At 39.4% G+C, this 24,408-nt stretch overlaps 2 protein-coding genes across 4 annotated transcripts; one reads left to right on the top strand and one right to left on the bottom strand.

Annotated features, from left to right (window-relative positions):
- The first annotated feature begins 2,238 nt into the window (after window positions 1-2,238).
- Window positions 2,239-8,627, top strand: LOC122887534 (immunoglobulin superfamily containing leucine-rich repeat protein 2-like). Its single transcript, XM_044220883.1, has 2 exons — window positions 2,239-2,528; window positions 4,135-8,627. The coding sequence occupies exon 2, from the start codon at window positions 4,144-4,146 to the stop codon at window positions 6,292-6,294; it is 2,151 nt and encodes a 716-aa protein (XP_044076818.1). The 5' UTR covers window positions 2,239-2,528; window positions 4,135-4,143; the 3' UTR covers window positions 6,295-8,627.
- Window positions 8,628-9,207: 580 nt separating this feature from the next.
- LOC122887595 (receptor for retinol uptake stra6-like) lies at window positions 9,208-24,115 on the bottom strand. 3 transcript variants are annotated; one of them, XM_044221023.1, is made up of 17 exons: window positions 23,854-24,115; window positions 23,266-23,332; window positions 21,310-21,395; window positions 21,095-21,234; window positions 20,272-20,438; window positions 19,475-19,582; window positions 18,669-18,736; window positions 17,522-17,601; window positions 17,264-17,325; window positions 16,984-17,146; window positions 16,805-16,880; window positions 16,095-16,228; window positions 15,329-15,446; window positions 15,126-15,227; window positions 13,739-13,926; window positions 13,314-13,451; window positions 9,208-11,438 (listed from the first exon to the last, which is right to left on the bottom strand). In XM_044221023.1, the coding sequence occupies exons 1-17, from the start codon at window positions 23,952-23,954 to the stop codon at window positions 11,179-11,181; spliced, it is 2,058 nt and encodes a 685-aa protein (XP_044076958.1). In that variant the 5' UTR covers window positions 23,955-24,115; the 3' UTR covers window positions 9,208-11,178. The 3 variants fall into 3 exon arrangements, with proteins under 3 accessions (XP_044076958.1, XP_044077039.1, XP_044077094.1); XM_044221104.1 differs by having other exon boundaries at window positions 13,739-13,902; XM_044221159.1 differs by having other exon boundaries at window positions 23,940-24,115.
- Between the last annotated feature and the right edge of the window lie 293 nt (window positions 24,116-24,408).

The following is a 24,408-nucleotide window of genomic DNA, read 5'->3' as shown; positions in this document are numbered from 1 at the left end:
CTTTTTGCCACATAGCAGGTTAGTCCATTGCTGAACTAACCTGCTATGTGGACTAACCTGTCCAGCCATGGACTAACCTGATTCAAAGCTGCGGTTATTTTAAACGCCACCATTGGTGGTATTTTTGTAATGGACTGTATTATTTTGTTATTGTTTATATTCAAAACAATAAGCCAACAGAGGCTAAAATGATCTGTAGAGTTGCAGAGTTGGGTGACTGTTCTTGGTGGGTTTGTCACTACGCGTGACCTCCCCGTCACATTACATGCAGCCATTTGAGGAACTTCAGTTTTACTCGTACAGCTCGGTCTTGAGCGGCACGGCTCTTCGTTTTAAGACTCGGGGAGATCGTGCTTTCCAGTCAGCAGCCCCTAAGCTTCGGAATAGTCTCCCAATGAGCCTGAGGTCTTTAGACTCTGTGGACTTAAAAAGCAGCTAAAAACCCATTTGTTCAGACAGGCATTTAGGTAGCATGTGGTATTTTATGTTTTAACTTGTGTCTTATGTCTGTTCCCCTTGTATACATAATCTGGTGTTTTATTTATCTGATTGAAATTGATTTTATATGAACTTATTTAGATTTTATTTGTTTGACTGTGAAGCACTTTGTGACTGGTTGCTTGCTCTGCCTGTGAAAAAGGTTGTATAAAGTCTTCTGTGGCTCTGCGGGAGCTTTGTCAAGTCGGAGAAAATACGTGAAGCGAAGCCAGCAAAGCTAGGTCAGGCGGTCAACTCGAGTCCACCGCTACACTCACATGACATACTCCTCTCACTGCAACACATATCCAACGCACCCTTTTAATCGAGGTGATGCACCGAAGCCGTCAGGGCTCTGCTCACTCTTCTGCTGCATGCCTGCTGCCACATCACTCACCTCAAAGACCAAAGACTACAAACTTTGTGACAAAAAGTATTACAAACTGAGAGTATGTGAATCAGTCAAGGATGGTCCATTGGTTGTATTATGGGAAATGTAGGATCCAGCGTTTTTGGAGCTTGACCCATTCTCGGGACTAAAAGTCAGGATATCTCATCAATTTTGACCATTCTTTTGTTTAACCTGTCTCTTGTGAGTCCCCCAACTATGTAGAAGTGCAAAACTGAATCACTGTAATAACCCTTTAATATTAAAATACTGATTAATGGAGCTTGAAAAGAAACACTTCACTTGGTCTACATGGATAGTTGAAGGCAAATAATGTAATCGTTAATTTTATCGGTATGCATAAGTAACTCTGATGAAGGCTTCAAGCCGAAACATGTCAGCGGACTTGATTGCAAATAAACTTACCAAAAAGATCAACACATGCAGTGATTCTTTTACTGTTCTCCTGACTTTGTTTTTGGGGAAATACAGACACAATACAGACATTGTCTGTTATTTTTTTGAGGCAGAGCACCCAACTGAACTAGGAGAAGCGCACCTGTTTCCTCTTATGAATCAAATTATGAACTTTTTAACAAGAATCAAGAGTATCTTTTATCCTCAGGTTTTCTCTTAATTGTTTTTAATTCTTCTTAATTAGGCTTTTATTTGAACTTAGGATACTTTTATATTACGGTTTGTCTTTACTTAAAAGAGCACTTTACTGATTTAGCATAGCACTCCTATAACATTGCAGGACTCACGAACAGTTTCGATGCAGCAGAATCAGAGATATCGTCTTTTTTTCCCACCACACATTCTTCTTCCGTCTCAAAATCTTGCGCCTGCATTACCCACAATGCAACTTGACCACCGACAGTTCGATTGGTGATTCGGGTGTGTTGTGCTAGTAGCAGCAGAGATGAGCAGCGGGCTACAGAGGTCTGGTAAGCGCTCTTCTTTCTAACTTGACACCCCCCAGATTTTTTTCATTTTCAAACTCTGCAGCCCCAACTGATGCTGACTCAAGTGATGTCACTCAAGTCAATTCATCCGATTTCACACAGCTGCCTCTGGAGACACAAAAGGCTTTGTACAACTTCTTTTTTGTCCACATATGCAGTAGTACTCCCCAACACCTGTAAACAGACTTCGATGTGTAAAATCGGTGGAGTTCCCCTTTAAGTTTCATGTCACTTGGTATTTTTACTCTTTGTAATCCTTGTTACTGTTGTGTTGTTATTTATATAACTCTGTAATTTTAAAATGTGCTATCCAAAACAAGATTGTTAGTAGCCTGTTGTTATTAAGTGCCGTATATAAAGCGACAGTCGCCATGTCCTGTAAACAGTGACGGTCATGATGAAGGTCGTTTCCCCTTTAAAATGTTTTGGAAACGTCGATGCTGTTCTGTCCAGAGCTGTGAGGAGGGGGGAGGAAGGGGGAGGGGGCCGGGAGATAACTCAGTGTGACATATAGGCTTTTCACAGGCAGGAGAAACCCCGCAGAGGTCACACGCGCGTTTTCACCATGTAGAAGCAGACAGACGGACTGACTCAGCTTCATCTTCAAACTTCAACACAACACGCACCCTGGGCTGCTGTGACTGCAAACACCGACTGACGTATTCTATTTCTCCACAGACACAAGATAAAAAACGCAGGTAAGCTTGTCACCCAGTTTCAGGCTACTAACGCAGAGGTGAGGGATCCTCTTTCCTCCCCGCATCAATGTTTCATGTGCGACCCTGCGTCGAGGTCTTTTTTGCAGAGATGAACTTTGATCTTGCAGAGTCAGATTGCATTTACAGTCGTGATGTTTGTGTCATAGCTAGATGAGAGAGCGGATTCCAGCGGTTTGCATGCCACGCTGCAGATCAGATCGCTGTAAACAAACGGAGCAGACGTGCGGCTGCCTTTCAGCACCAAGGACAGAGCCCCGGAGGCTGCTGCGTAGTTTGAAACCAAAAGCTCCTGCTGATGACTCAACACACAGCTTTACTGTCTCCTCTTTGAATTAAACATGGACTAATGTCAGCTTAGAGCTTTTTCAAAGCTTCAGGGCAAGAATCGAGGCTTAGGATGAGCTGTGAGATTGCCTGTGCACCATTTTTTTTTCTGTTTTCCCAGACACCACAGGGGTTTCTTGTCTCACAATATAGCTTACATAGCTGTCTTGTCACTACTGCCAGTCAGAGAATTTTGATAAGAATCAAAATGTCATTTTATCAACAGAATGAATGGTGTGAGGATGAGCTATTAAATATATGACATATATAAGTCAAGTCAGTTTTATTTATGTAGCTCAAAATCACAAATTTGCCTCAATGGGCTTTAGAATCAGTACAGCAGCCATTTCTATCCTTAGACCCCTCCAGGTATGGAAGAACTCCCCAAAAACACCCTTTAATTGAAAAAAAAGGAAGAAACCTCTAGAAGTGCAACAGAGGAGGGATCCCTCTTCCAGGACAGACAGACATGCAATACATGTCATGTGTACAGAGTAAACCAAAACACCAAAATCACAATTTGGAAATCAGGATGACAATATTATGTAGATAGATGCAAACATCTTCCAGTAACTTCCAGGTGCCGCCAAACAGACAAAAACCTACGGCTGGAGAAATTTTGGCTCCTCTGAGTAGTTTTTGGGTGTAATAGAATTTCTGACACTTTGACTGACAAATGGTTTTACAAAGGAGGCCTCAGGCCCGGTGATTATGTTGTTTTGGGTTATGGGGAACCAGATGTCCCAACCATAAGATTAGATGTACCGCAGAAGGCTCTGTGCTACTGCTACTGATAACTAGGAACAGAGACAGTCTTTTCTTGTCTCATCTTTCTACTGATTTATGACAGCTGATGTAACGTTTTGCTATTAGAGGTGTACTTTTTAGGAAGTAAGCTAAGTGTTCGGGTAGTGGTGCACATGAGTACATGCTGGTCCAATGCTTCTCTGTTGTCAGATCTATGTTTGTAATAAATCCATATATCCATCAGTCTGAGAACTAAGTTGGAGATTCTCTAAATACTGTGAAATGTGTGAGTATGAAAAGTCTGTTGAAAGGATTCATTTTTGGCTTCATCTTCTGGAAAAGTTGAACTATCTCAGTCTTTGCTTTGGTGCTTCATTTTCTTACTGCCCTTTCTTTAAAATTGCTATTCTTTTACTCTTGTGTACTGTAATCATTTTGCATTACTGTAAATATATGCCAAATAAATCAAGTTTAATCTATTGATTGATAGATGGACTGTGACACTGTTTTACAGGAGCAGAAAATGGCAGCCACAGATATCCTTTACTTCACTTTGTGGATCGCCACAGTCTTCACCACCGGACTCGGATGCCCTGAGCTCTGTACCTGCTCAGATAAATACGGCCGACATTTTGCTGAATGCTCCTACAAAAACTTAATTGAAGTCCCAGATGGTTTGCCTCCTAACGTTACAACTGTGAGTCTCTCTGCTAACAAGATCAGTCTGATACCAATGGGGAGCTTCGACAATGTCACCCGGGTGACGTCGCTGTGGATGGCCCACAATCAGATCGTCTCCATCGAACAAGGGACCCTCACGCCTTTGGTTCACCTGCGTAACTTTGACATCAGCCACAATAAAATTGAAGACTTTCCTTGGGAGGATCTGCAGAGCCTCACAGGCCTGCAGCTGTTGAAGATGAACAACAACGAGATGGTCCACCTGCCGAGGGACGCCTTCTCCAACCTCAAAGACCTGAGGTCCCTCCGACTCAACGATAACAAATTCATAACCATAGCTGAAGGGACGTTTGAGGGTTTGGTGTCTTTGTCCCATTTGCAGATTTATAAAAATCCTTTTGCATGCACCTGCTCCCTCGACTGGCTCAGAGACTGGATTTCAACAACCACCATCACAGTCCCAGAGCAGAATTTGATCATTTGTGCATCTCCAGAGAAACTTAAAGGGGAAGTGATCGGAAAATTGCCCGAGTCAAAGTGCACAAGCACAAATGTCACAATACGAACTGAGCCAAACATTCACAACACAACTTTCTATGAGGGCAGTTCATTGGTCTTGACTTGTGAATTCACAGGAAACCCAAAGCCCCTGGTCATGTGGAATATTCACAGCAAAGGCCAGAAGCAAGAATTGGCTTTGTCGTTCACCGAGGATGACTCAGCAGAATCAAATGCGGACTCCTTACTGTCCCACAATCCTGTCAAAGTCTTTTATAATGGGACTCTTATCATTTCACACCTTAGGAAGGAAGACGGTGGCAACTACAGCTGCTCGGCCACAAATGAATTTGGAAGAGCTGAGGATTCGGTGTCAGTGGAGGTGGTGGCTTCCCCAAAACCAACACCCATAAAACAATTGACCACAACACCTACTTACTCTAAAACACACCCATCTATACACCAAACAACAGACAAAACATCTGTTTTTGATTCTGTGCGTCTCCCTGATTTAAAGAGAAAAGAAATCGTGAACATCGCACCCACTGTGGAGATCAAGTCTTCGGAGGCAACAAGATATCCGTCACATGCTAGTAAATGTGGCTTGACGGCTAATACGAGATACATTTCTAGCCATGTCTTTAACGGGAGCCTGGATGATATCAAGCAGTACACATTTGACTTTGGTGTCATTGCATTAGGGGTGTCAGAAACAGAGGCGACAGTGCGACTCAATCCTCTTCTCATACCCAGAGACAAGAGCACCAACCGGGCCGTCGCCGCCACCATCGCTGCCGCCACATCGGAGAGCTTTCACACTGACAGTGAAGAGCGTAAAGGCCTTTCAGATGTTTCTGAAAAAGTCCAGTCAAATGGCTTGTATCTGTGCATCACTGACGACCACAAACACTCAGCTGTGCAGTGGTCGAGGATCAAAGAGGGCATCAACACGTATCTGTTCAGTGGTTTACACCCTGGCACCAACTACTCCATGTGTCTGACCTACAGAGGGGAGGACTGTGAGGTCCAGGTGCTGTTCACCACCAGGAGGAGGGTACCGAACCTCATCATCATCATCTCGGTCAGCATCTGCCTCCTCACCGTGTCTACTGTGCCTCTCCTCGGAGCAACATGCTTCCACCTGGTGTACAAATACCGCAGCAAGACCTACAAGCTGATCCTGAAGGCCAAAGACCAGTACCACATGGAGAGAAACCTCGCTGCCAACTTTAACATCCACGCATCTCACACCGAGTCTCAGAGGAAGAATAACGGCAGCCAGCTGGACGAGGAGGAGGGGGAGACGGAGACAGAGAGCGCAGACGGAGAGAAAGAAGCCGATACAGAAGAAAGTATCATGACTGAGTCATTTACTTTGTCTCAGTGCAGGGGGAATTTAGACAACTGTGAGGTAGGATCTGAGTATAGTGATAGGTTACCTTTGGGAGCTGAAGCAGTGAATATTATAAGCAACTATAAATATCCAAATCAGTAATTTTTGACTGACTGACATAACATCATTTGCAGCTTTCTTTTGCATTTGGTAAAAGGGTAAAACAGGATTTTTTCAGTTTGTGCCAATGGTTTAGGTTCCCGTTAGCCTTTTAAAGGCAATCCAGAAATATTGCTTTGTTCCACAGAGATCTGACAAGACTCAAAGTACGTTTACTTGCTTTAAACCACACCCCAAGCTGCATCATTCGGTGACCAGACAGTCTACCAGCTGCCAGGCTCTATCGATTGTCAGTGGATGTTTTCCAGACAAACGTTTTGGTGAAAGCTGAACTAGGCCTGGCTTAGGCCCTGTTAACCTTGTTACTACATACTTGAAATAGGAAATATCACGGTTTGTTTTCCTCCTATCAAAATAGGCAATTTTCTGTTATGCATTCATGTACGCTTCTTAAAAACAACTTCTATAAAAAACACTTGAAAGCAAAAATACAAACAGTTTGTGTTCCAGAGAGAGAAACTGAGTGCTGAACCTCAAAATTATAAATCAAAGCATTCAATGTCTGTGCAGCTTCATATTTTATTAAGATGTTATTGGTGATGTGTTTCAGTCAGAGGCCTTCCTCAGAGCATGAGAAGTGTTTAAAGGAATAGTTTGACTCTTGCAGAGCGTTAGATGAGAACATCAATACCACTCTCATGTCTGTCTGGTAAATATGCAGCTACAGCCAGCAGCCTGTTAGCTTAGCTTAGCTTAGCACAAGGACTGGAAACAGGGGCAAACAGCTAGGATACTAACAGCTTTAGTAAGCTAGTTGGCTTTAAAAAACACATAGAGTATAGAATAAAGAGAAAATGCTAAGAATTTTTTTATATTTCTGGATCAATATCTGTCCCAAGATACACATAGTGATAGACAATCATGGGATGCATAAAGCAGATATATTAAATTTATTTAAGTAAGTGCAGTATTTCATAAGAGGTTTTTTTTTCTAAAATGCCTTAAGAAATCCCGTAAAAAAGAAATCCTGGATCTGGTCATGTTCTTTGGTCCATGGTGTACTTTCTACCAAATTTCAGTAAAATCTGCTAACACCATTTAGAGACACTTGACGGACAGAAAAACAGAAAAAGATATCACCTCCTTGGCAAGGTTATAATCCATCACAGTAAACACGAAGGCTTATTTGTTCATTTGTGCCTCTCAAAATTTTGTAGCAACGTTCGACTTGAGCCACTGATAACCATCAATTGCCAAAATGTTCTCAGAGACTGACAGTGCCGTCCATGAAGTCAATCCTTAAATAAACAATAAATGGGTCCTAAAGTTTTTTAAAAGTCTCTGTATTAACAGTATTTCACCATGTCCAAGTTAATAGTTTTCAACAGCACAAACACCCAGAGGAAGAAGTCTCTGCCAGTGAATAATCAAAATGTCTTATTATAAACTTAATTATTGCCGCTGTCTATTTATTTAGAGCATCTTTGTTAAAACCTGTTTCTAATAAACAGCTAGTGAGTGAAAACAAGACCGGAGCACAAAACAAATTGCCCTGATTTGTGCTAGCTGGGGTCAGGATGAGGACGGTGGTTACTATCAAGATATGTTTTCCAACAAGAAAAGACGTCTTAAATCAAATGTAACAAAGCTTGTATCACATGTGACATGCATTGCAAAATAATTAGAAAAAATGTCAACTAGATATAGGCAGTAGTAAATGGGCTAACTGTAACTAAACGATACCAGTATTCTGCTTTAAACTACTTACAGTAAATTTGTGCTGTTGTATTGCGAGTGCAGTAGCTTTAAAATGCAGAAACTCAATCCTCTCATCAGGGAGTTTAAATGTTTAGAAAAACTGTGTTGTTTCAAAGAGAAAACCGTTGTGTCCCGCAGCTATGAGCTCGTTGTCCAGTTATACTGTGAACATTTCCTATGAAGATAACTGTTTTCATGTTGAAAAAAAATTGGGTGTCTTAAATAAGCTCTCTGTCTCGCTGGTGAAAAATGTGGACAAGTTAGTTCAATATCATCATCCACCAAGTCTACTGCCGTGTATAACAGTACAAGCACTTCTGAGTGTGGATGTGAAGTTATTGCCTTGTTGTATGTGGGTCATGGGTCCATCCTGTTGTGTTTCCCAGAGTACTGTGTTAGAAGACATGCATGCTGCCTGTTGTTGAGTCGCAGTATGCTGTGTCTTGTGTAAATATTCTTGACTTAAAGAATAACTTTGGGCCTCTGTTTGCTGCTGTCTTTTTTTTTCTGTTTTATACCCCTGTAATAAAGGAAACAGTATGTTTTTACCAAAGTGTTTGAATATCCTCACTAACTCTCCTAATCCTATGTGCCTCAATAAAGTTTTGACAAAGGAATACTGAATGATTGCTCATCTATCTGTCTCTCTTTCTCTCAACACCTTTAGAACCAGCATTCAAAATAATTAAGTAGTTAGTTAGCTGGTTTTTATTTCCATGTCATACCAAGCATTTTCCATCCCACATGAGATTATAAGACACCACTATAATTTCATAATAATTTCAATTTGACCCTTAAGCAATTAATTAGTTACAATTTTTTAACATTAATTATTATAACATTCATATAAAATTTGTAAATGTTAAAAAACTGTTATGTGTCGTATGTCTATTACAAAATAACTGCAAATATGTGGAAGACCAAAAATGTCATGCAGGTGGTCCAATCCACCTCCAATCAATTTCTTTTTTCTGACTGGATTGTAAAAAATTAAATGAATAAGAAAATTTAAATTAAATTAACAATAAATAGGTCAAATTATAAAGCAATTAATTGAAAATTAGTAGGATGATAAAAAGTAGGAGTAATAAAAATGAAACTGTTGATTAATAGATTATAATAGAAATTATAACGCTATTTAGTAACTGAAAATTAGTATGACTGATGGGACCAGAAACACTTCACACTACTCAATAATAGAGCAATACATTTTGATGTATTTACACATTTTATATTATTAGAATTTTAAAATGGGATATAAATAACATCACAAATTTAACAGAATACCTTCACCTCCTATTTGAACCCTTAATTTTTCTTCAGCAGTCACAGATTACAGAAAACAGATTATTCGTATATCCGTTAAAATAGCATATAGGAAATACATCGTGTAACAGGAAACTATAATATGTCTACGTGAAAAAATGCAATGTGATTGCATATATGCAATATGATTAACCTCAATATCTCATCATATGATTCATCCCATAATAATTACATAGCTGAAATAGAAGTAGAAACTGCGCACACAAACTTCTAGCAAATAATATTAAGACGTAATTAGACGCATATAACCCAACGGTTACAATGGAGTATGAAATTCTTGTGACTCCAGTTTTTTCATGTTTTTTCTTTAAATGAGAAATTGCCTAGTTCTGTGTTGGTGGATACATTTCTGCACTCCATGATCTTACAAACCCTCTCGTACACCATTGGACTGACTGAGAAAAACATGGAAAGCATGGTGAACTGAGTACACGTTGAGAACCAGCATGTGTCGACATAACTGCATTAACCCGAGGCAAAAATGGACTATAACCTCTTATTGACTCCCATCCTAGTTCTGATGCTGCCATTGATCAGCACTGGCAGATTGTGCATGTCAATATATTACTAAAAGGCCTCAACAGAGTGGCAGAAGGAGAACACAATGAGAGTTTTCTTTTCATATAGTATGGTGAAAGGTGCTGTACTTGTATTGTCAGAGCCTCAGGGATCTCATATTAGTAGTTACATTTTGTTATTATTTATTTTTGGAATTGGTGCCCATGTTAGCTTCTTGGTGAGTGATCCTCACCAGTTTTTATTGTAGTCTTTTATTTACATGTGAAACCATTGTTTTTGGGGCCCTGGAGGGTCAGGGGCCAAGAGGCATCTGGCCCAACTGCCTTGTGCGTGATCAAGGCTTGCAGGGCTTACCGAAGCAATCTGTAATGAAGGACAAATACATCAGTAACACAGATATGTGACAGGTGGAGACGAACTCTAAAGGCTGCACCAATTTGTAGCAGATAGAAATCTCTCTGTTTTATTGGAATGTTACTGGAGAAGCACATTTCAAGCTTAAAAATTGTACTATGGCAACAACAAACTTGCTGTTGGCTTTAAGTATGCCACCATGTACCTGATGTGACCTACACTAAAGACTCTTCGGATAAACCCTGACGTTTTGGTTTATTCTAGTGCCACCATCTGAAGCGTGTAAAAATCTGGCATCATGTCAATAAGAGTGACAGTATACTCCAAACAAGATGACACTGGAAGTGTTCACTCAACAAAATGGCAGGTTGGCAACCAAAAACAACTCTGCATTTGGCATTGATCACCGAGCCCGGTATCACAATCACAATCTTGTCCTAATCCTAACTATATCTTAACTATAGTTTATGTGCCATTACCACTTTCCCTACCCGTAACCATAAAGTTGTTGCCATGTGCAGATACTGTAGAAATCGAGAATTTTAAAAATGTTGGCATTAGATGTAAAGAAAAAAGTTGCCATTGAATCTAATCTGAGGTTTTGTCCAAGTTCTTGTCAGGCTTGGATGGATCACCACAATGTGTGCAGGCAGGTTAGCCAAACTTGTAGAGTTGTCAAATGGATTAGTAAATCACTTTAAATATACCATCAGCTGCAGCTGCCCAACAAAAATGTGATTGGTTGCAGGCCATGTTTTCAAGTTCAAGCATAACTAGATTTCCTTCTTGCTCTGAACTTTTGAGTGTCATCTGCTCCCAACCCAACGTGACTCACAAGCTTCACAAGCAGCATAGACACCACTGAATGAACAGACCAGAAGTTTATATTGTGTACACTGTTTTGCTCACAGCGCCTTGCTTGCTAAATACGATTTTGTTTGGAGTAAACTGCCAACCACATTAAGGATCTCAATCTGTTTTATCTTGGTTTGTTGGAGTCTCAGTGGACTGGACTGGCTCGGCGGCTGGTTTGTTGGCCTCCTTCTTGCTGCCTTTCTTGGAGCTGTGGTTGGGGGTCCCGTTCAGGACGCTCTCCGAAGTCTGCTGTGTCTGGAAGTGCTTCCTGGAGCCCAGCAGGGACGGGTTGTTGACCAGCGTGTACAGCAGCTGCCAGCGAGAGCGTATCCTCCGACTGCTGGTCACCTCGCTCGGCCTATTCTCTTGAATCCCTGAAAGCATGGAGGAGCAGGCTGTCAGGGCAGAATGCGACACCCAACTGAGGGGTTGAGGGTCTATGATTATACTGCATGTTGCTTCATTGGTGTATGTTTTTTCCACAGTTTCATTGTTTTTCTAAGTGGTTATTAACATGTTGGATGTTTAAACACTTAAAGTCAACAGTTTTTTAGCCACGCTACCCTGGGCCTAGGGATGGCAGCGTTGGTCAGTCTCACAAGAGTGACAACAGTAGGATTTATCAGCAGGAAATATTTATCATCCACAAAAGATTAATCTTAATCAAAAAGGTCAACATTATTACATGTCCAACAATTCAATTCATGACTCGATAGGATTGGTGCTAACATACCATGCTACCATGCTAATATTGACACGTTACACTAAAGTTAAATGTTAATGCTAAATGTTTGGATGGTACCATGCTAACTGAATGCATGATAACATCAAGCTAAATGCTACACGCTTGCCAGCATAGTTTAACACACATAACAAGCAGAAATGCCAAATGTCGCATAATAAACATTTCTAACTGTGACAGTTAAATGTGATAGGGAGCACTACCTTACTGGCCCACATTATCATGTTAGCATTCAGCTGAGAGCACAGCTGAGCCTAAGTATAAATGAGGCTGAACATTTTCAGGTCAGGCTGATGAAAATTGAGCCAAGTCTGACAATGTAGAGCTGAGCCTGACAAGCTGAGTCTGAGATGTTTTAAAACTGTACAAAGGTTAAGAAAGGAAAGTGTCATCAATGCTGGCAGTATGGCTCTAGGCACGGCTTTCTGTTGGTCAGTCAGTACAGCCATTCATGGCCAACAGAGGATAAAATCTACTGACTTTGGTGATCCTCTGACTTTTCCTCTGGCACCACCAGGAGGTTTTCTTGTCTTAAGAGAAATATAATATAAATATAATAACTATCAGATGGATTGCCATGAAATTTGGTACAGATATTCATGCTGCTCAGAGGATGAATCCTAATGACTTTGGTGATCCCTTCACTCTTCATCTTGCACCACCAGCAGATCAAAATATTATCCATTATCCATTGAAAGATTTTGACATTTATATTTCGACAAATTTTGGTACAGATGGATTCGCATTTTTGGTTCGGAGAGAAATGCCGCGACAACTGTTGGATGGATTGCCATGAAATTTGGTGCAGATATTTTGTGAACTTTGGTGATCCCTTGACTTTTCATCTGGTGCCATCATCAGGTCAAAATGTTTGTTTGTCCAATACTTAAGTCTATCTATCTAACAGTTTGGTTTTCCTTTCAATGGTCATTATAGGCTCACAGAACCCCAAGTGTGGTTGTAGACTCTTCTTCCCCAACCAGTGGTAAAGATCTAAGAATTGCTATCTCTGAACGTTTCATCCAATAAACTATTTTGTTTTCTAGAGTGTAAATGACCATTACAGCCTCGGGTACAATACAGTGGCTATAGAAGTCTAGAAGTCTGTACATATTAAATTAAATCTATAAAGCACAGGTCAGATGTAAATCTGGGCTGCATGTATGTGAGGATGTGTATTGTGTGAGTGTCTTTGTGTATTCGGCTTTGTATTACTCATGTTGTGGAGACATAAATCTGTTTACACAGTCACTTTGTGGGGACTCGCCTTCCTTTTGGGGACGAAACGCAAGTCCCCATAATGTCAATCATTAAATTTTAGGGTGAAGACTTGGTTTAATGTTAGGGTAAGGGTAGGTTTAGGTTAAAGTTAGGTTGGGTCAGGTAAGGAGACTGTCATAGTAAGTAAGGGTTAGAGTTAGGGTTAGTCTCCAGTAAGTCAATTTAATGTCCTCTGAAGTGATGGAAACACGACTGTCTGTGTGTGTATGTGGTTCAGGGTCTCTACCTTCCTCTGCGTCTCTTATTTTCTGTCCAGCTCTGCCTCTCTCGACCATCATGTCCAGCAGCAGCCCACAGAAGGCCTTCATCACTGGGTGTGACTGGCTGACCTCCACCTTCAGGGTGTGGGTGTAGTATCGGTAGGCTGAATGGGGTCAAAGGTCACAAAGCATAACTAAAGTTAGACTGAGACCATGGCCAAAAAATATCTTCACGTCCTGCCTACACATTTTCTTGGACAATTTAACTTATTTTATATTTGATGGGTAATGATGGTGATATTTCATCTTTTAAGTATCAACAAATCACCTGCAAAGACCAAAGCTAGTAATTAAGTTACCCTACTAACAAGTATTATCTGTGTGCCTAAAGCTTGATATAGGTTATTCCTCAATGCCATAGGATTCCATTGAAAAAAAAAAAAAAAGATACCTGGGTCGTAGGACTCTGCAGTGCGGTGCAGCAGACTGATGTCAATACGACCAAGATGGATGATGTTGTACAAAGCTGTTATCACCATTCTCCATATTGCGACTATCAATCCCACCATGGTGTTGATCAGGAACAGCAGGTATGTCAGGAGGAACAGACTCTCTCTGGAAATCACCATAAAATATTTCCTAACAAATTAAGATGGTTGTCTTAGCAGAAAGATGCTCTGACCCTGGACAGGGCTACACGGAGGGACACAGACAGGATTTTCTTTATTCTGGTAAAGGGGCACGCCACTGATTTTACACATCAGATCAGTTTACTTGGCATGGTTAGTACTACTCAGACCGTGACAAGAAATTAGAAAATGTCTTTTGTGGCTATGGAGGATCTTTGTCATGTCTGAGAGAATGACTCCTGATGTGCTTGGAGACTTCAAGCCTGCTTTCAAACTGGGGGCGTTGAGTTGGACAGGGAGGGTCTAATAAAAGAAGATCGAGTTGCATTATGGGAAGTTTTTTTAGCTTGATCCATATTAAAAGTCAGGCTATCTCAGCCCTAGTGGCTTCAATTATGACTATTTTTATACTCTTCTATAACTTTATGGAACTGCTATACTACCTCTAAAGAGTACCTCTTTAGCCGTTCAATTAAAAATTCTTTATATTGTATTTCCCAACAGGCAGGTCTAAATGGTGTTTCAAAGTGTTTTCCAAACTGCCAGGAATCAAATTCTGAGTAATTTGCTATTTATTTATAAATGTATTTGTTGGCCTAAAGGTAGTCAAATTTAAATGTACTAAGTCTAAAAATACTGGAACCAGCCTACAAAATACCCAGCAGTTTTTTATTGTAAATTGAAACTCCCCTCTACTGAAGGTCCCCCAGGTCCCCCAAATTGCCAGACAAAAGTACAGAGGATATGACCTCAGTGTCCTCAAAGGTAGCTACAGCCCTGGCAACACCCATATTTAACAATCAAGTCATTATAAAATCCCAGGGAGAAAGTTATTTCTCTAATATTCTACTAAAATCATGTTTTTCATGACATTGTATGGTACATAGCCTACAGTACTGGGAATGAAGCAAGTTAAGTGAGCGGTGTAGCAGAGTTTGAGAGCCTATTGATTAATATACACTGTATATATTACCTTTTGTAACTAAATGAATCATTTACTCTGTAAAATAGCAAAAAATTATAATAAATACCTATCACAAGTAACAAGAGTACAATGTTTTATCTTGAGAATTTAATCTAATCAACAGGCAAAACCCAAAATTATAAGGGATTCTTCCATTAATCATTAATTGCCTAATCAACACACTGTACTGTACATACTACATTAAACTGCATTCCAATAAATGGGCTGGAAAGGGCTTCAAATACCTGTTGTTCAAGTCTCTCGTACCAGATTCCTTTTTGATGAAAGCAAACTTAGCAGTCACATGTTGAAGCACTGTAACCAGCAGCATTGTGACCCAGGCCGGCCTGAGACATCACAGAGGTGGAAAATGAAAGAAAATGAAATGTAATCTCTGTCTTGATCAATGATCACAAAATGAAAAAGATCTGAAAGGTTTCTGACTCACCATGCCTTTCCCGCGATTTCGAAGACAATGATATTACGACCGTAAAAAATAGGAATAATGATCAAAAACACCAGGAACAAGAAGCAGATGAAAAACACAACAGTCTGAATAGCCATTCCTGCCAATACAACACAGAAACAGGCAGTTTTTTAACACATCATTTCTCTTCAAAGCATTCTTTAGTAAAGCAGTTGATTAAAAATTGCTTTGTGATGTGACAATCTGAGGAATGGATTCTCCAACTTCACTTCTAGCATTAATTAAAGGATAAGGTTGGCATTATTCTGTATTTTTCCTATTGTCAAAAAATCCCATGAAAGGACCAAAGTCGTCCCTGTCTGTTGCATTCATTTTTAAAAGGGATGATTAATTTCCTGAAACCTCTGGGCATAGTGCATTTGTTGGGGACTTTTTTCAGTGGCGGATTAATACAGATTTAGTGCTCCAGTGAGTATTCGGGGCAGCAGGACGGTGTATGTGGGATTGACTCAAAACAAACTACAGTGTGTGTGTTCATGGTGATGAAGTGTTTTTAATAGTTTTTGGACAACAATGGAGCTCTGCGGCTCAGAGGAAGAAGCTTTCAGTTTTTGTCCACATGCAGTATCCTTTTGATTGATCCCTCTAACAACACTTGCTAGTAGGATCAATTCATTGTTGGTGTTTGTCTCTTCATGAGATTTGGTGACAAATATAGAATATTACCAGTAATTTCCTTAAATAAAGTTAAAATCACTGATGATTTTGCTGTGTATTTGAGCTTTACCGAGGCAGACGATCGCAGCCTGGTATCCTATCAAGCCCATCCAACAGACAATACCCGGTTTGGATGGACGAATGGTCTTCTGGCTGTTATAAATGCTGTATATGTCTCCCTTATACAGTCCTTTCAGGTTTGACCTGAAACACATTAAAACCAGTGGTACATTAGGCTCAGACAGGAAGGCCTGGGAATCAAATCTCTAGCAAAACAAAGCAACAGAGAGGAGTCGACAGGGTTTTATATCAGGTGGCACAAAACGCGAGGTGACTGGCTGTTTCCAGCACTTGCATGGACATGAAACTCTTGGTTGAATCATCAGTACAAACCAGGAGACACTGTGCTGGAAAGAACTGAAAAAAGTCCCAGAGGGCATTGCATGGGGGAACATCCAATCACAGAGCTTAAAATCATGTTGCCATGGCAGATATTTTTCTCAACAGTCGGCGGAGACCAAACCAGAGCTAAAAGGAGAGTAAATATGGACTTACATCTGTCAGGTGGCCAGAGACACGACTCCAAATGAATAGTAATGTTGTTCTGTGTCTACAGGATGTGTAAATAAGCAACTGTTTGCTAACATATCAGCCATACCATCTTAATAAGGTGATAATATGTCAGTAGTGTGTTTACAGCTTGTTGCACTGCCCCCAAGTGACAAAAAAAATCAACAGATTCTGCCAGTGCCAGTCTCTACGGGGTTTTACTGCACTTACCTGTGACGTATCATGGACCTCATGAGCATGATGAGACTGACCAAACAAGACAGGGTCATCGCACAGAGGTAGCACACTAACACACAACATGGTGGGAAAGAAAAACTAAATGAGTCGCTTATTTCATTACGATACACTCCCAGATTTATGTTAAAAGCCAAAAGAGTAGCCCCACATACCTTCCAGCAACCACGTATAGAAGGTCACAATTTTGACGACCTCCATCCTGTCGTCTGACAAGACGATCCCAAACCCCAGTAACAGGAAGGCGATGTTTTCATCAATACCAGCACGAACAATATGGAGAGTGGGGACCACCAGGATGACTAACAACAGCGCCGTCTGAAAGGTGAACACATTCACATTCACATAATGTGTTCGTGCTCCACAAGGGCAAACAGCAGTAACTATATTTCGTCTGATTTAAGAGGGGAAAGGTCATGACGATGGAAGACTTACATAATATATCGCCACAAAGGCAACACATGCCGATACAGCCAGCTTTAGTGGATAACGAAACACTGAAAGACAAAATAAGTCATCACTTCTACCTTATTTCAGTCACAGCCATCAAGGATTTACCATTGAACTTTAGGGACTAAAATGTTTAGATAAGCTAATGTCAGTTTCCCACTGAGTGTGACATAAATACAAAATGACTGCTATGAGAACATGGTCATGAAATAAAACGACGCATACTTGTAAGAGTGCACACACCTTTTTCTGGTATATAAATATAACCTTTAGGCACCTCCAGTATTCTCTCTGCCAGCGTTGGTTTATCTGCAGATGAAGAGCTACAATACATATAAATATAGAGAATTAATGTTACACACATGCACACACAGTATGAATGTTTTTCCATTAAATTTAGATATGATGGCAATAAATCACATTTGATGCATTAGATTGGCCCATGCAGTTCATACAGGCAGTATATCATCATTTAAACCTGTTTCCAAGTAATATAAGCAGGAGTGGAGGACGTATTCCAATCATTTTCTTAATCAAAAGTAAAACTACTTCAATGGAAAAATTCTAATTCAAAATTCAAAAGTGTGTTTTCGTGAAACAGCTTTTAAGACATCATTAAAAACCTACAAATCTCCATTAAAACAAACAATATTGATGTGGCAGGTTCATTGCTGGTTTTGTTGGTTCAATTGACTTCCATCATATCAGTCATGTGTCCTTCTATCTACTATACAGTTCAATAACACAAAATCACTGTGATTTTTGTAAAGATGGAGAAGACGCAATAAAATGTTTGTTCATTCAACAACGTTCTGGAGAAAACTGGAGGATATTTTTCTCATGTAACAAATCATTCAATTAAGTCAGGAGCCAATGATATGACTTTATATTGTGGAAAAGAAGAACCAGAAAATACATCTGACTGTCAACTTACATTTCATATGCATAATTCCAAGTTTTCTTAATCTCTCCCATCTTTTGAATTATTTATTATTGAATTTGGAAATTACATTGAGTCTGTTAAACTTGTAAAATGTGTGCATACAATTACTCTGCTTCAGAGATTTAAGCAAGATGACTTCTGTACCTAATTTTACTATTAATCTTTTCAAATATGTGTTTTTATTATCTATCTGCTTACCTACATTATTATTATTATTATTTGTCCTTTCTCTTTTTTCCTACTTTTTCTTTATTGACTTTTCATGTCTTAATTTAACTCAATGAGTAATAAAAGTACTGTACATTTTATGTTCTGTTCATATACAATACCAGTGATGAAATGGATGTCTGGTTTTGGTTGTTATGTTACCCCTGTTCTGTGGGACGTGTTCTAAATAAAGTTTGGGGGGGAAAAAACATTTTCAATTGTTGCCTTATCTCCATTCACCTGGCAGTTGAGGACTTTTTCTTGAGAAGTGACTTCACATAGTCGGTGTAGTAGCTGCTGTCAAGGTCCTGTGAGCAAAACATTCAGACTTCACATCAAGCAATCACTCATGACGAGTCACTATATGAGAAAGTGGCTAAAGGATGTTATTACTAGAAGGTCATTGGTTTGATTTCCTTGATCGTTTTTCAGTGGAAAGCTTTGCTAAAGTGACTCTTAGTAGGATTCAGCATCATTTCAAGATGCCAGAAATGATTCTGTTATGTTCTGTGTAATTTGGGGTCTTGATACTGCACATTCCTGTGAGCTATGAACACTGTGAGCTTCTGGCGATGTTTGGTTGAAAACATCATGACATAAAAAGAAAACCACCGTTCTCAATGCATGAGCTATGACAATTTGTTTTTAACAACAATAAACGAAAATACGAGAAAAATCTGAAGGTGAAATAAAAGTTTAGTGACTAAAAGTGTTATTTATTCTCATGACAGGGATTGTAGACAGATTAAACCTGCTGTTAAAACAAAAACTCTGTTGTATTAATATGTTTGAAAGGGTAAAAAATATCACCTCCGTCATCATAATCTGCTGAAGGACGTTGAGTTAAACCCACTCTGCTCTGCACAAGCTGCTTACAGTAATCATGGTTATGTTTTACATAGTTTCTTTCTTCAGTTGCACCAGACACAGCCTGAGATTAGTTGGTATTTACACATATATCATTAGGCAGACAAAATGTTGAACAGAGATCAAATGCTACTTTTGTATTGGCTGAATGTTGATGTCTGTATTCGGACTTTTCTCACCTCGTCAGTCTTTGGTCCTTTGAAAAACAGCAAAGGAAACTGGACACAGAGATATGCAAGGCAGGCCATCTGGGGTAGACTTGCAAGTAGAGCGTAGTACTTATAGATCTGTGAGGAAGAAAATGGAAAAAAAAAAGAGAATCTTCTGATGATCAATTCAACTAAAATCCCCCAAAACAGCTGTGGTTTTATTTGACCATGTTTTTGAGATATGTGGTTTCATGTATCTCAATTGAGGTGAATGCTCATCAATGGGCAGCACTGCTTTGTGGAAATACTGGGGTTTTATACACTTTTTGCATCAATATGATACCTTGTTTTGTCAGATATTAAATTCACTGGATTAGGCTAGGATTATTCCTGTCCAGTTATTAAATTATAGATTTCAATATTGTGATATAAAAAGAAATATACTATGATAAAAGATTTTATTAACATCGCAAACCTCAAATGGCACATTTTTGAGTTTAGTTTGGTTCTGTCTATTGGTCATTTTATGTTTTGGTACAGTGGTTTGGTTTCTCTTAGTTTGTCTACAAATCAAACACACAGTAGCCTGTTTCCTTTTCTTTTGATTTGGGAGGTATCAGTGGTTTTGCTTTTATTTTAAGGTCTTTTAAGCACTTGTTTGATTTATTGGGTGTGATTTAGCACCATTTTACGCACTTTTGCTTATGTTTTGTATGATTTGTTTCTCACCATATTGTCTTTGTGTTATATCTTGTAAATAATGTATAAATGTATACCGTCTGATCATTTTGATGATAAAAGATGTTGTGTTGTTGTTGGTGTCTCACCTCTGGAGTCTTTGGACAGTCAAACTTCTGCCACACCAGGACCCCGAAGTGACTGAAGGAGAGGAGCGTCCCGAAGACATAACCCGCTTTGTGCTGCAGAGTGCCGCAGACCAACAGAGGATAATACAGGACTGGATAGTAGAAGATGGCGATTATCTTCATGTACTCTGAAAAACAAGGGATAAAAGAAAGTAATGTATCAAACAAAGCTTGAAGCTGAAGTTCTGCCCCATTTCCAAGCTAGCTTCTGTTCCAGTAACCTATGTAACACGATGTGTTTTCTCAGGAAGGGTGTTTTTCATCAAACAATTTACATTTATACAGGGTCCCTTAAATCACTTAATTTCATGCCTCTTCTCTTAGTTTACAAGCTTGGAGAAATTAAATATACTGAAACTGAAATTAAAGCCACTATGTGTAGAAATTTTATGTGATTATAGCATTGTCACAGTGTCTTTTTTGATGTTACCACTGGGGGCAAGTTAAGTTAAATTTAATCTCCTAATCAATACAGCATGAGGGATCAAATTCAGTTGTTTTACTGCCTACCAGTCACTACTTATCGTGTATATTCATATTAATATAATAGTTTATATTATAAGTTTTCCTTTAATTTTATTTTAAAAAACAGATTACATTCTGAGATCGCACAACATTTTGTTGTTTAATTATAATTATCTAAAACATCAAATGTTTGAGTGAACATGTTTGTTCTTTATTACCAGTGCTCCCATCAGAAGCATGCGTGTACTCATCGAAGCACTATAACACATACCATTTACTTACTACTTCATTACACGGACGACAAATTAAACATGCCCACCTTTAATGTCCGCCGGAGTGTCTTTGGAGAAAGGCAGAGGGTCCGGGGCGATCACCAGCATTGCCAGCTTGCTGAACACCAGTCCAAAAACAGCCATGACCAGGTCTTTTTTCTGAGTCTGGTCCAGGAAGTTGACTGGACTGTGAGACATTTAGATAATATGAGACAAACCTGCAGTCTAAAGTCCAGTTTATCTTCAGACTTCCCAAATTTACCTGAAGACACTGGAGGATCCTCTTGCAAATCCCTGGCAGAATTTGTTTTTCCTGGTGAGAGCTGCCAGGATTAACATGATCACCAGCTACGGAGAAAGATGAAATTCATCAGGACTTCTGTTACGCTTCAGACCTTACTGCACTTCCACATCAGGGTTATAACAGCGTGTCTTTGCACAGTACATATTAAAACATCAACTAAAACCCACATCAGTCTCAGCTGCTGCCTGAAAATGTTGACATTTGCTCATATCATAACAAGGACAGACCGTGACGTGTGGTTTAAAACTCTGGGATCAAAAGCTAGTAAGTGAGCCTTGAGCTAAATGTTTTATTTTTTATTCAAAGGATAGTCTTATCTAGACAGGTTTCATCACGTTAGATTTATACAAATAAGGTTCTGCTTGTTTAAAACAGATTTATAGATGCTGTTATTTGTATTTTGCACTGAAATCTTGAGGGAAAATTGATTGAAAACAACTTGAAAATGTTGTTATTTACATGTAAACTACCATGTGCCAGTAAGTCATACTGTACTGTACCTCCTTATGGCAATGTTAACTTTTATAGTCAATTCTAAATTTGATTTGATTTTGTTTATTTTCAAATGAATGCTATACATACATATACATATACATACAGTATCTCGTTAAAACTACGCAACTTTATGAAATAACAAAGCGAAGCAGCTGTGTAGATGGAAGTTGGGATGGAGTGACCTATCAGTCATGGGCGCCTTGTTTAAAGATCCTCATTTTGCAGAGAACATTCTTCAGACCACAGCGTCTTGTTATTTCTGATCAGCTGCAGTGACCCAGCTGTCACAGCTTATTACACATTATTTACTGAACGGGGAAACTGGTCGTTGTCCGTTCTGTGTAAAGTAAGAGGAGTTTTCTGACTGAGGTAAAGTGGCCTTCACTTGAGGGCAAAATGATGACAGACATCATTAAACCAAGCTTCTGCCTGAAGCAAAGACATACTGTAGATTCAAAGGATTTTATGTAAGATGCAAAAACTCAGGAACAAGAACAAACTCTACGCTCATTGTGTTCCACTCATGCTTGTAAACCTAGGAGGAGGACAATGTAGTGTAAATCTTTTTTTATGTTTTAACTTTTATTTTGCAATGTTGTGCTTTGGGTATATTTATACTCTGGAACCCAGAACAGTTTGTAGTTTCAGTTGAACATTCTGTTGCTAGGAGCAACCACTACTGGCAGAGTTCCGCAGCAGGTTAACCGACATTGTTACGTCCACCATTTTGTCAGATTTGTGACTCAGCAAATATTGACAGACATCTTTTATCCACTCCCCAAATGCCCTTGGTAGAACTTTATCTGAATATGTACTCTTTTACTAGAGATGTTCTGTGACTGTTGGTTTGTGATTTGTTAACAAAAATTTTCCAGAATCAGTTTTCTGCCAATCAAGCTAGCCACTATGCTAGCTGTCTGAGGCTAAGTTGTTGGGCAAACTGTGGTGTATTTTGGTCAGCTAGTCTCTTGTGAATCCAGTTACCTTATTACTATACTTGTTTAATTAATAAATTACAGTGTATCCCACCACTTCTTCTTGTCTGTCTCTCTTTATAAACAACCTCATTTAGAAATCATACTTTGAACTTCTGACTTCGACCTATAGATAAACACGCTAAGTTGAATTCCTAGTACAAGTACTGCACCATGGATACAATAGTGTGTAATGTACAGTATGTTTGCACATGTGGTCAGTACTCTAATTCTGATTCTGACTGAGGCTGTACCTGCTTCAAAATACTTTCACATTTTCCTGACAGCTCACATATCCGTTACCATGAAGAGACATTACTTGGCTATAAAAGGGTCACTGGACAGAAAGGTTGGGAACCAGCAGTCTAATCTACATCAACACTCAACAAAATGTGCCTTTACTTTTCAGATTTACAGTCACTTTTTTTGACTTGAGTGTACTTACAGATATCGACAGCATGCATATGTGGAAGAGCTTGTCGTCCGCTGAGGGGTCACATGGGGAAATTACTCTGTGACAAAAAGGCAACCACATTGAAATTAACAAAGCTGAATTTTGACTAGTTACTGTAAACCACAATTAGAACAAAAAAACTGCAAATATCTGTGAAACAATAGACAGAGAAATGTTAAAACTGTTGAAATGTCCTCGTCCAAGAGCGGCTACTGCAAATATTTTGCCACAATTTTATGATTTGCACGACTGATCACTTTGATTGCTATTGTATAAGTGATCCATGTGATTTGATTAGTTCTTTATTGTTTTAATCCTGATTTCAAGGTTTCTAGATGATCAAGTACAATTTACACTTAATTGTTTACAGGGGACCAGAACTGCTTGTTCAAATTAAGCACAATCACCACCTTTCTGCTATCATGAAGTCACCAGCAATCAGCTAATTAATTCCTATTCTGCACTGGCACATAGAATCAATACTATACAATAGCAGTAATCAAAAGAGGAATGGAAATCAATTTTTTCTTCAGTTCTGACTTAAACATGAAATCACCTTCAGAGGAGTTTTATACTCACTCTTTGGGTGGTTGGGTTGGCCCTGCGTTGTTCGAGTACCAGTCTGAATAGTCATAGTAGGAATATTCAAAAGGCTCAAATTCGACCTTGCTGTGATTCATTGCAGCTGTTCAGTCGAGTCAAACGGGTGAAAGCAGGATGGTTAAAGATCCAGAGGGCTCCGGATCCTCCTGTGGTCAGGTAGCCTCGCTCAGTGATCTGCAGGTGCTGTAACGTGTCGGGACAGTTTGGCCCAAACACCAAGACGCATTCCAGTCCAACCGAGAGCTCAAACGCAGCAGATTAGCAACTGCACAGAGGGGAGTAAGAGGAGAGAGAGAGAGAGAGAGGGAGAGAGGGGTTCAACATTACAGTGAATTAGAGAAGAAGTGGAGGAAGAAACTGACCTAAAGTGACCTCTGGTGCTCCTTGAAGTGATATTGTTTCTTCTTGATATGATAGTCTTCTAAACCTGGCTTCATCATTCAACTTTATTATAACTGAGATATGATTTACATATCATTTATTCATTGGTGGAATGTAACTAAGTACATTTACTCAAGTGCTGTACTTAAG

Source organism: Siniperca chuatsi, linkage group LG1, assembly GCF_020085105.1.
Source record: "Siniperca chuatsi isolate FFG_IHB_CAS linkage group LG1, ASM2008510v1, whole genome shotgun sequence".
Lineage (NCBI taxonomy): Eukaryota > Metazoa > Chordata > Actinopteri > Centrarchiformes > Sinipercidae > Siniperca > Siniperca chuatsi.
Note: the sequence above shows the minus strand (reverse complement) of the source record. Positions and strands in the feature narration are given on the sequence as shown.